General features: G+C 39.2%; 1 protein-coding gene across 1 annotated transcript; it reads left to right on the top strand.

Moving 5' to 3' along the window:
• The first annotated feature begins 6,096 nt into the window (after window positions 1-6,096).
• LOC115911050 (toll-like receptor 7) lies at window positions 6,097-10,873 on the top strand. The gene is given in 4 exon segments (XM_030961774.1): window positions 6,097-6,147; window positions 7,733-9,712; window positions 9,714-9,761; window positions 9,764-10,873. Coding segments are annotated over 4 exon segments (3,189 nt in total).
• The last annotated feature ends 507 nt before the right edge of the window (window positions 10,874-11,380 follow it).

Below are 11,380 nucleotides of genomic sequence, written 5' to 3'. Positions count from 1 at the left end.
AGCCCTAACAATATGTAAAGGTCATGTTAATTTTGAGGAACTGTTAACATATACATTGTATGACCTGTTTGATACACTTAATGTTCACCTTTTTCCCCACAAGATATTTGGGGCTGCTGTTTTCTTTTGTAAAGCTCTTATCACATTAAATTGTTTGCTTAACATCTATTCTGTAAAGTTGCTGTCTTGTAAGATGGATGTTTCAGTATTATTAATATCACTTGTGCAAACAATGACGAAGCTTTGATCATGAGCAGTTTGGTGTAAATTTCATTTTCTTCTCTGTCATTTTAGACATTCCTGATTGTGATGATAGGAATAATTTTATGAAAGCTTTCCTGTTAATATTATAAAGATTTATTGTGCCAAGTCCAAAGAGAAAATTAAATGCACTTACACAGACTGGTCTGTACCATGGTTGAAAAGTATCTGAAAATGCAGGGGTTTTCAGCCTGCAGAGTCAATGGATCTTCTCCAAATTCCTGTTACAAAATACCACAATACTTGACTGCGCAGTGAGTGAACTAGGCTACAGTAACAAATCATTAATGTTTAAACATTAGATAATTAAAATAATTATGAAAACAATTTTTCCTGATGTGTTATAGGACAGCTTATAGCCAAGTATGGGTAATGCACTCAGTACTGGATTAGGGTGGGGGGTCGGGACTCAAAATTGCAATTTTGTAATTAGGTCTTTGAATCCTATTAGGAACTGTTCTCAGTCTTTCTGTTAGACGAGTAATGTGTATTAAAATACTATCCCTGCACCTAGGAACTCAAGTTTCCACAAAATTTTACAAAAATTACCACATTGCATTACAGAAGTTGAAGGATTTAGCTCATATTTGTACATAAACTTTATATTGACTTGTTCCACTTCCCTAGTGCAAGTACACATTTTTGGCTCTCTTGGTAACAGTAGTTGATGTTTGCAGCTTTGCTGGAAGCTCTTGCCATAGACTCCAGGGGTTTTAAATGTCAAGAGCTCAGAATCTGGTGCTGAGGTATTGGACAGTGGGGAGTGAAACATCAATGTCTTTTATGTACTGAAGAGCCCAAAACTGAACTGAGGTAACGATTCTCCTTAGCCCTTCTTTGGTTGTTAATGCTAACAACCAAATGTTGTAATGGTTGTTATTATAGGAATACTTTATTCTCTTTTTCTGCAGTAGCCAGATTAATTTCTATTTGGTCTTTAGACCTTGTCATTTTCTCCATGGTCACCAAGCTCTGAGTGCTTTCTCTGCTCTTGTTGTAGGCCAGTCTCCTCCAATGCCAGTCTCCTGTTTATTGTTTTGGTTAGTTTCAGTGCCTGCAAATACATTTCTGCAACGGCTATCACCAAAGAGCTTACATTAAATACACAGATCATACATACAGAAGCTTTAAGGCATCTGCAAGTGATTTTGTTATCATTTCCCCAATTTTGCTATCCATTTCTCTTTTTGGTTCTTTTTGCACATATGTCTACATCAGTTAGAAGAGTTGACTTGTGTATTTCAAAAACTGAGCAGGATAACTGCTTTTCTTGAATAATTTCATGGGTAAATTATGCAATGTGACACTGAATGTTGTATTAACTATGAATAGGTGAGGTTGTATCCTCATTCTTGAAAAAAGGGTCAGCACTTTAGATAGAAGGCATTGCTGCAAGACCTTAGGACTGCAAATAAACTACCCAGATTTAAGATGAACACAGTGGAATCCTAATATTGATAAATAAGTTAAAGCAACTTGCTGTAAGTTTTCTTTTAGAAGACAGGGGGAAAAAGGAAGCATGAATTCACCAATCTGATTACAAACCAACTGATGACAAAACTCATAGATGAAGGGCTAAAGCAATTACAAGTTCCTGCTTTATTTTAAATTACATTCTTCACTCACAGCAGCAGCAATATACATTTGTTCTTACCAGTGGGTCCTCCCCTAACATGTGATGTAGTAGGAAGTGCTTTTTTGGTTTTTGGTTACTTTGTGTTTCAGAGGAGACAAGAGATTATGTGTAACTTCTGAAGGAAACAGAACTTTTAAAATCCGTAAGCCATTAACTCCCTGTGCCTCCAAAAATCAAACTATATTCTGGAGTTCTGAACTACAGTGCATTTACAAAATACAGCAATATTTCCCACTTTGAAGGGACATATTGCTGTATTTTGCTTTCCACATTTCATTGGCTTAAGGAAAAAAAAGCAGCAAAAGCACACTCTGTGTTTCTATTAATGTTTAGCTAAACCTGCAGTTTCACTCTGTAGAGAATTGAAACTCCTGTGCTCTTAGATGGGCAACAGCAAGTTTCTAATATAAAGAAGAATCAGCCTTATTTCAAAATAAAATGCTGAGTGTCTGAAGTTTGTGGATTTAGACTGCAAGGAAGATCTCCAAAGATCTTGTGCACCTGCAAATAATTATTGGTTTGGGTGATTGGACATGGATTAGGAAATCCACTTGCAACCAAAACAAGTATATATTAAGCATCTCATGCTCTGGTGTCACATAGCAGGGACATGGCTGGGTATTTGAAGAAATCAACACAGTCCAGTTTGCGTCAAATCATTCTCTTCTTTCATAATTAGTTAAGCACATTATCTTTGCTATAAGGTCAATAATGTAAATGAGGGGAAGCTAACTTTCCTTTGTTGTGACATCCACAGTGAAATATCCAAAGCAGGATAGCTAGTGTAGAGTGTTTGCTAGTGTAGAGTGAAGGTTTTCCTCCTACCAGAAATTTCTTGAATGGTCTTTCAACACACAGCAGGATTTTAGTAAGATTTTTGCATTAGTTATAGTAGCACCCAATGAAAACCTCAGTGTTTTTTGAAAAGCAAAATCCAATTATCAGTAAAGAGAAGAAGAATTATTCTGCATTGCAGTCCTTCTAGGATTCAGGCACAAAGGTGAGAAATATAGTCCTGAATTAATATATTTAGGAATTAATAAGCCCTTTTCTAGGCCTTGATTGAAATAGCAATGATGCTGTACATCTTCCCTGTTTATGTCTATATGACTCAGACACTAAACACAGAAAATTTGAAAGAATGATTACAAATTCTTTCCTTGTTTATTCTTCAGGTTCCTATCACCTGAAATGAATTTCTCACCCCCACTGTAGTCAGAGAAATTATAAATTGCAATTTCAAATTTAAAGAAAAATATATGGAGAAGGAAGGCATGAAGAAACCCCACAAACTCCACCTAATAAACATCCTAAAAATCAAACCATTCTGTTCTAGTGAGCATGGAGTCTTGTAAGTATGAAACTGTCTGAAAGAAGCCATGTTCTGTGAAATGCTGGATTGTCATCAGCGTAAGTCTACCCATGTAGTTTTAAGCTTTGGCCCTTCTACACTCTCCCACACAGTTTTGACCTTGTTGTATGCCATTTCCTGTGCCCTTGCCACTATCTATTTTATCCTCATTGGGCTTGTTTCCCTTCCCCAAAGTCCCAGTCACTTAATAGACATTTCTTCAACAGAGTTTTCAACTTAGAACCATCCCTCTTCTTGAAGCTGTTCTCATCAGAAGTGAACATCAAACAATAATAAGAATGATTAAACTTCCAAAACTGAGCTATTGTTAACATCAATAACCAACTTCTGTCTCTCTTTTCATGCAGCTTACACTAAAAAGAGGGGGAGGGGGAAAGGAGGAACTTGAGCTTCTTCAAAATCTTAGTTTAATCTGAAGTGACTGACATGCTGATGTAACACATTTTTCTCCTTGCTGATTGATCTTAAACTTTGTGGCCAAATATTTCACAATTGTCCTTTGGAATTCCCCATAGCTTGGGTGTTAACCTTTTTTTGAGTAGTTTTTATAGTTTTTCATGGTGTGGCACTGTATCTAGGTAAAACACAGTTTGAAATGAAAACTGTTCAAAAGTAGCATAGAAGGGAGCATATTGCAGGATATGAGAATAAAAGCACATGGATGTATGAGTAACGTAAGAATATTTTTAAAGGGGGAAAAATAAGAGTACTCCCTTGTTTCTGTGGGGGTGGAGCAGTAGATGAGGTGCTGTTGTTTAAAGTACAAATGTTAGAGGAAGTAGGTTGCAGCAGTTGTTTCACATTCAATTATTTCTCAAGCTGCAATTGAGATGAAAAATAGTGATGGAGTAGTGATTTCTGCTGTTGTCTTGAGTGAGTTATGCCTTGTTACGTTCTCTTCTGCGCCTCAGCTGAACCACTGGAAACCACCTGGATGCTGTGTTCTGCTCTGTTTTTATAGTCTCTTCCAGCATCAAATCTGACAGACCTGGAAGCACACAGAAAATGGTATGTTAAACTTTCATTTTAAAATTGCTCTTAGGTATCTTTGACTGGTACTGTTGTAGAAGATTTTCAAGAACATATTCTGCTTTTCTGTTTTCTAAATGGTACGGTTTACTGTTACGGTTAGAAAATGCAGTGCATCATGACCAGAAAGGAAAGTATTCGTTTGCATTAAAACTTATTGTACAGCAGTGCTACAGAATGAGCAATGAATGTCTTATCAAAATGCTCTAAGTTCTTCGGTGTTTATTTTTCTCATCCATTTCCTCCTGTCATAACCTAAAATGCATGTGGAACCTCTACAGAAAACTTTCCTTCAGAAACACATAGCTGTACTGCTGCTGAATATTTGAAGAACACCCTAAATAATTAAGAGTTTATGCACATGCCAGTTAAGATCAGTAGATTAGTTCTTTTCAAACTTCTTATAAAGCCAAGCACAGATCACAGAGAAAAGAACAGCTCCCATACTCTAGCTGTACATTTAAGCAGGCCTCTCATTGCAAAGGCATTGCACAAGACAGCATTGCTTTTTGCTCTTATTAGAAGTCTTTTTGTTTGTTCTGGTACTAGAATGGACATGAGGTTTTACACATGTGAATATCCAGATACAGCAGCAGAATGTAACTCTATACAGTTCAAATAGCTAATGCATTAAAAAGATTATCAGGAAAGGGAAGAACATACAAAGAAATTAAGCACAAAGATCATAGTAGCTAGACTGGCTCTGCAACAACACTTAGGTTCCTAAAAATATTGAAATATGTGAGAGTTCAAAATCTGAGCATTGTAAAAGACTCAAGAGTCTTTTCTTAAGAAACATATTCAAAAAAATATTAATGAAGACTTTCAAACCCCAGATTCACTGCCTCTAATTTCAGTCACCTAAATGTGCAACATTAATCTCTGCTTGGTGTGTACTCAGGCTGATCTCCCTTGATCTCCAAACCCAGCAGTTCCTGCAGAGAGGCCTCTCTCTCTCTCCCACTCAAATTTCAGTGCTGCTGTGCTCCATGGGCATTTGCCTTGGGTAACCAGACTAACTGTGGGCTCCTAATTGGTCTGCTAATGCAGGAAATGGAGGCAGGCAGCTGCTGGGACATTACAGGCCATGGTAGATAGGTGTTCTTTGGTATTCCATTAGTCTCCTAACATCCTTCACATGTATAATATGCTGTGTCCCCTGGGAAAGAATTAAGGAAGGCAATTTTTTTCAATAATATATCCAGATTTTTCTTTGGTAGTGTCTCTTGTCACTCTAAGAAAGACCTTCAATTTTCCATGTAATTTAATAGCAATGGCAGAGTCCTTCCTTCTCCTTCCCACATCCCTGACCACATTACTGGAGAAAACAGGATTCTACTGAAAAGCTTGGGTGGTGAGAGGAAATTAATGCCTTTTACCTTTTCCAAATTCCCTCCCCACTTACTCTGATTATTCTCATTTATCATTTTTATCCAAGTGCTTTTCTACATCTGGAGATCAAAAAACTTAATCCTGCTCTAAAGCGGATTGGCTAGACTGTACTGAAAACACTGGTGAACTCTCTTACCCAGTGAACTCTGGGTGAGTTTCCTAAGTGAATTCCAATAAGCCAAATGATGGTTAATTTGATACCTAGCAAATGAAAATAAGAGTTGGAGATAGTAAAATATGAATACACAGGCATGGCCTGGTCAGTCCAAATGATCCTTCCCTGAATAATTTTATGAATGACTGCCATGGCTATCAGCCATGGTATTTAGCTACCTTGTCTTTTCCCAGAGGATCTGTGGAAAAGAAGAAAGCACTGCAGCACTTCCAGGGAATGGGCAAAGAAACCATGGTAGCACTGCAGCACTGTGTCACTGTATCAGGTTACACTGAACTCAAGGTTTGCAGTGGACTTTCACATTTTTCCTTCTGTACTGGGGCTCTGTAATTCCAAAGATGACTGAAGGAATTACCAAAGTGATGCCATCTGCATGTTGAGTCAAGGTAGCAGAAGTGCAGAGCTGTGTGAGACCTGATTTGGCTTCTCTCACATTTGCTGCCCTGTAAGACACCAGTGCACTCTTCCCGATACACAGATGCAGAGGTAGATCAGTATAGTTCTCTAAGGTAACACAGAAACACAAATTTGTGCAGGGGACACAGTGCTCAGAGTAAACAGGGTGAGCAAGAGGAAGCCTCACTTCACCTCCAAGCCTGTGTCACCTGCAAGGCACACCTTTGGCAGCACTCAACAGGGTTCACACAGACTGCTAGGCAGGTCTCTGTATGTTCTTGTGTCCCAGCTAAAGAGATAAAAACATTTCCATGTATCTTGAATATTTTACCAAATCATCCAATTTTCACCTGCTTAACTGGGTTTTGACATTTAATCACTATTATGCCACACGTAACCAATCCTCGTTTAAGCCTTCTATGTGCCATGCAAGCCTCCACCACTGAGTTTTCAAGGGAAAAATGAGGCTGTTGATTTTCGTGGGGTGACTTGTCTTTAAAACTCTTGACCAGCACCAGACACAAGCAGTTAAGGTGCTAGGCAAGGCAGCAGGACGGTCTCTGCTTGTGCCACACAAGCTAAGCTGGCAGCCTGCCAGCCAGGGTTTCCTGGACACTGACTGCTGCTGAGGAAGTAACAAGTAGGTTGTGAAATATTAAAAACCTTTACCATAATACACACAAATCTGTCAGCAAAGACAAGTCAGCAAAGACTTGACAGACAGAGAAGCTTCCTAACATGCCTGTGGGATTTTAGCTCTGGTTATGTAGTCTGATTATTAGTCTTTTATAAAACATGCCTAATTTTAAACTTGCCTTTTTATGTCCCCACCTCAAATTGATATTTTTTTTTCATACTTCTTCCCTTATTGGGCAGTGAAAATGCAAAATGGTATGAAACTTTATTGAAATATAGACATTGACTGGCTTAGGTCAACTCTACATCCTTTTTGACACTTATTAGAGGAAGAGTACTTATGATAATGTCAAATTTGAATTAGGAACTCAATCACCTGTTAGTGAAGTTTTGAAAGTTTACACAAGCTTTTAAGTGAATATAGATTTCACCCATCTTGCATACAATTTGAAAAAATAGCTGTGCTCATCTATTCCTTTATGCAAAGGCAATCTGCAGGATGTTTAATGCCTCTTATTTTCCCTTTTAAAAGAATGTTCATAGAGACATAGACTTTATTCACCCCTTTTCACTTTTTCAGGAGATATTTTTTAAAAATTCCTTTTTGAGAGAGTGGTATTTATTTTAATACTAGAATTCTTGGAGATAAAAAAAAAAGCATTTGAGGGAAAAAAAAAACATATGCCTTCCGAAACCTCTAAGCCTACTTGCACATCTATTCCTCATCAGTGTGAGACAAGAATCAGAATTTAGATGTATAGTTGGCCTGACCCAATGTATAGATGAAATATTCTCATTGCATTAAACTAACACCTCTATTTTTCCTTGGTTTTAGGTACCTTGTGCAAAGATGTCAAACGCATTGTCATTTATCTTGCTCTTCATATTCCCAGTGCTGCTGTCAGGGGCTTGGTTTCCCAAAACTTTACCCTGTGATGTTAAATCTTCAGAAGATACTGTGACAGTGGACTGCACCGACCGGCGCATTACAGAAGTCCCCAGAGGGATCCCTGGAAATGCTACCAACCTTACCCTGAGTATTAACCATATTCCCCACATCTACCCAACATCCTTTGGTCGTCTTGAAAACCTCCAGGAGATTGACTTCAGATGCAACTGTGTGCCTGTCAAAATGGGGCCCAAAGATAATGTGTGCACCAGCCCACTGGAAATTGAGAATGGCAGTTTTGCTGCCCTGACAAGACTGAAGTCATTGTATTTGGATGCAAACCAGCTGGCAGGAATACCCCGAGGTCTTCCTGCTACTTTAACCTTGCTGAGCCTGGAAGCAAACCATATCTTTTCTATCCAAAAAGCCAGCTTCTCAGAGCTAGCAAACATAGAGGTATTGTATCTTGGACAGAACTGTTACTACCGCAATCCATGCAATGTTTCATTTGAAATTGAGGAAACAGCCTTCCTGGCACTGAAAAAGTTAACAATTCTATCCCTGAAGTCCAATAACTTAACACAAGTCCCACCCAATTTGTCATCGACTCTAAAGGAATTGTATATTTACAACAACATGATTCAAGAGATTCAAGAACAGGATTTAAGTGGCCTTCCCAACCTAGAAATTCTCGACCTAAGTGGCAATTGCCCACGTTGCTATAATGCCCCATATCCTTGCATTCCCTGTCCCAAGACCTCAATTCAGATACATTCAAAGGCTTTTGACTCCTTGGAAAATTTAAGGATTTTGCGGCTTCACAGTAACTCTCTTCAGAGCATACCCAGCAGCTGGTTTAAAAACATCAAGAATCTCAAAGAACTTGACCTCTCCCAAAATTTCCTCGTGAGGGAGATAGGAGATGCCCAGTTCTTGACATTTCTCCCCAGCCTTGTGCAGCTTGATCTGTCCTTTAACTTTGAACTGAAGGTGTATTCTCCCTACTTGAATCTTTCTAAGACATTTTCCTCCCTCTCTAACCTGGAAACCCTGAGGCTCAAGGGTTATGTCTTTAAAGAACTGAGCGCACGAGATCTACATCCACTACTCAGTCTTAGGAATCTAACCATGTTGGATCTCGGGACTAATTTTATTAAAATTGCAGACATGACAGTGTTTAAAGAATTCCCAGCTCTTAAGTTCATTGACCTCTCAGTGAATAAAATTTCTCCTTCTTCAGGGGAAAGCAACTTCTGTGGATTTTGCTCTAATCCTGGCATTTCAGTCGATCAATTCAACAGGCAAGTACAACAAGAGATGCATTATTTCAGGTATGATGTGTACGGGCGAAGTTGCCGTTCCAAAGACATAGAAGCTTCTTCCTACCAATCTTTAGTTAAGGAAGATTGCCTTAACTATGGAAAAACTCTGGATTTAAGCAGAAACAATGTATTTTTTGTTAACCCCTCAGACTTCCAGGGACTTAGCTCCCTCAAATGTCTCAACTTGTCAGGTAATGCAATAAGTCAAACTTTAAATGGAAGTGAATTCTCTTACTTGTCTGGATTGAAATATCTGGATTTTTCTAACAACAGGGTCGATTTGCTATACCAAACAGCTTTCAAAGAACTTAAACTTTTAGAAATTCTAGATCTGAGCAATAACAAATATTATTTTATGGCAGAAGGTGTTACACAGTTGCTTAGTTTTATTAAAAACCTAGCCCATTTGAGGAAGCTGATGATGAATGAGAATGACATTTCTACCACTATTGATACAGGAATGGAAAGTCAATCTCTTCGGATTTTAGAATTCAGAGGAAATCGTTTAGATGCTTTATGGGTGGATGGCAATTCTAGATACTTGTCCTTCTTCAAGAATCTGACCAGCCTGGAAGAACTGGATATTTCCTTCAACTCACTCAGTTTTTTGCCTCATAGTGTTTTTGAAGAAATGCCTCCCAGTCTCAAGATCCTTAACTTAACAAATAATCGACTGAAGAGTTTTATCTGGGGAAACCTCCCCTCTCTGAAGAACCTAGTAACTCTGGACTTGAGCAATAACCTTCTGACTAATGTTCCCCGAGAACTGTCCAATTGCTCTTCATCTCTGCAAGAACTGATGCTGCGAAACAATCGCATTCAGCGATTAACTAAATATTTTCTCAGAGGTGCTTTTACATTGAGGTACTTGGACCTCAGCTCAAACAAGATTGAAATAATTAAGAGATCTAGCTTTCCTGAAAATGTCATTAACAACCTGAAGATGCTGCTTTTGCACGGCAATCCTTTCAAGTGTAACTGTGAGGCTGTGTGGTTTGTCTGGTGGATCAATCGGACGCAGGTCACCATTCCTCTTCTGGCCACTGATGTCACCTGTGCTGGCCCAGGGGCACATAAGGGAAGGAGCGTGGTTTTCTTGGATCTGTACACCTGTGAGCTGGACACATCATATCTGATCCTGTATGCTCTGACAGCTTCAGCCATCCTTGCCTTAATGGTGATCCCAGTGATGGGCCATCTGTATTTCTGGGATGTGTGGTACAGCTACCATTACTGCACTGCCAGGCTGAAGGGCTATCGGCGCTTGTCTTCTCCAGCTGCTTGCTACGACGCCTTTATTGCCTATGACAGTGAAGACCCAGCTGTGAACGAGTGGGTGCTGCAAGAGCTGGTTGAAAGGCTGGAAAACCAAAAAGCCAGGCAGTTCAATTTATGCCTGGAAGGAAGGGACTGGCTCCCAGGACAGCCAGTCTTTGACAACCTTTCCCAGAGCATTCAGCTGAGCAAAAAGACCATATTTGTGCTGACCAACAGGTATATTAAAAGTGGCCGCTTCAAGACAACATTTTATATGGCTCATCAGCGGCTTCTGGATGAAAAAATGGATGTCATTATCTTGGTATTTCTTGAGAAGGTTTTGCAGAAGTCCCGCTATGTCCGTCTGAGGAAGAGGCTGTGCAGAAGTTCAGTCCTGGAATGGCCAACCAATCCTCAGTCTCAGCCCTACTTCTGGCAGTGCCTGAAAAATGCCATAGCTATGAGTAATTCTCTGGCTTACAACAAGCTTCTCCAAGAAACTGTTTAGTTCTACCCTTTCCCTTAAATATTGTTATGATAGACATGCCCCTTGCTTGGCACTTTTTAGTGTGCAGCAAGAAATGATGCACTACCCCCTGGAAGTCACTGTTATGGAAAATCACCACTTCCAGCTTTTAGTTCAGTATAGGCCTCCAGCATCTCCTGTGTTTGGGACAAGTGTGGCTTAGACCCTTTGTCAACACGCTAAATATGCAGTGTAATGGAGTGGTTGGACCATGCCTAAAGTTGCTGCTGTTCAGACACTGTTGGAATAAATGGGATTTTAATAAAAATGTATAGTTTATCTATTTGCTGTATTTATGAAAATCACGAAAAGAAATCACTGGCACATTTGTGTCCAGAAATAGCTTTAGAAAAGCTCATTCTTTGATCTTAGGAGTTGGGAAAATAAAAGATTTCTTATCTTTTCATCTCAGGCTTACATCTTCTGAGTCTACCACTTCTGTCTGAGTGGGGAAACTGGAGAAAGCAAATTCTGTTGGGACTGATGTCA

This window comes from Camarhynchus parvulus, chromosome 1 (assembly GCF_901933205.1).
Source record: "Camarhynchus parvulus chromosome 1, STF_HiC, whole genome shotgun sequence".
Classification (NCBI taxonomy): Eukaryota; Metazoa; Chordata; class Aves; order Passeriformes; family Thraupidae; genus Camarhynchus; species Camarhynchus parvulus.
The sequence above is the reverse complement of the archived record's forward strand: the minus strand, read 5'-3'. Positions and strand labels throughout refer to the sequence as shown.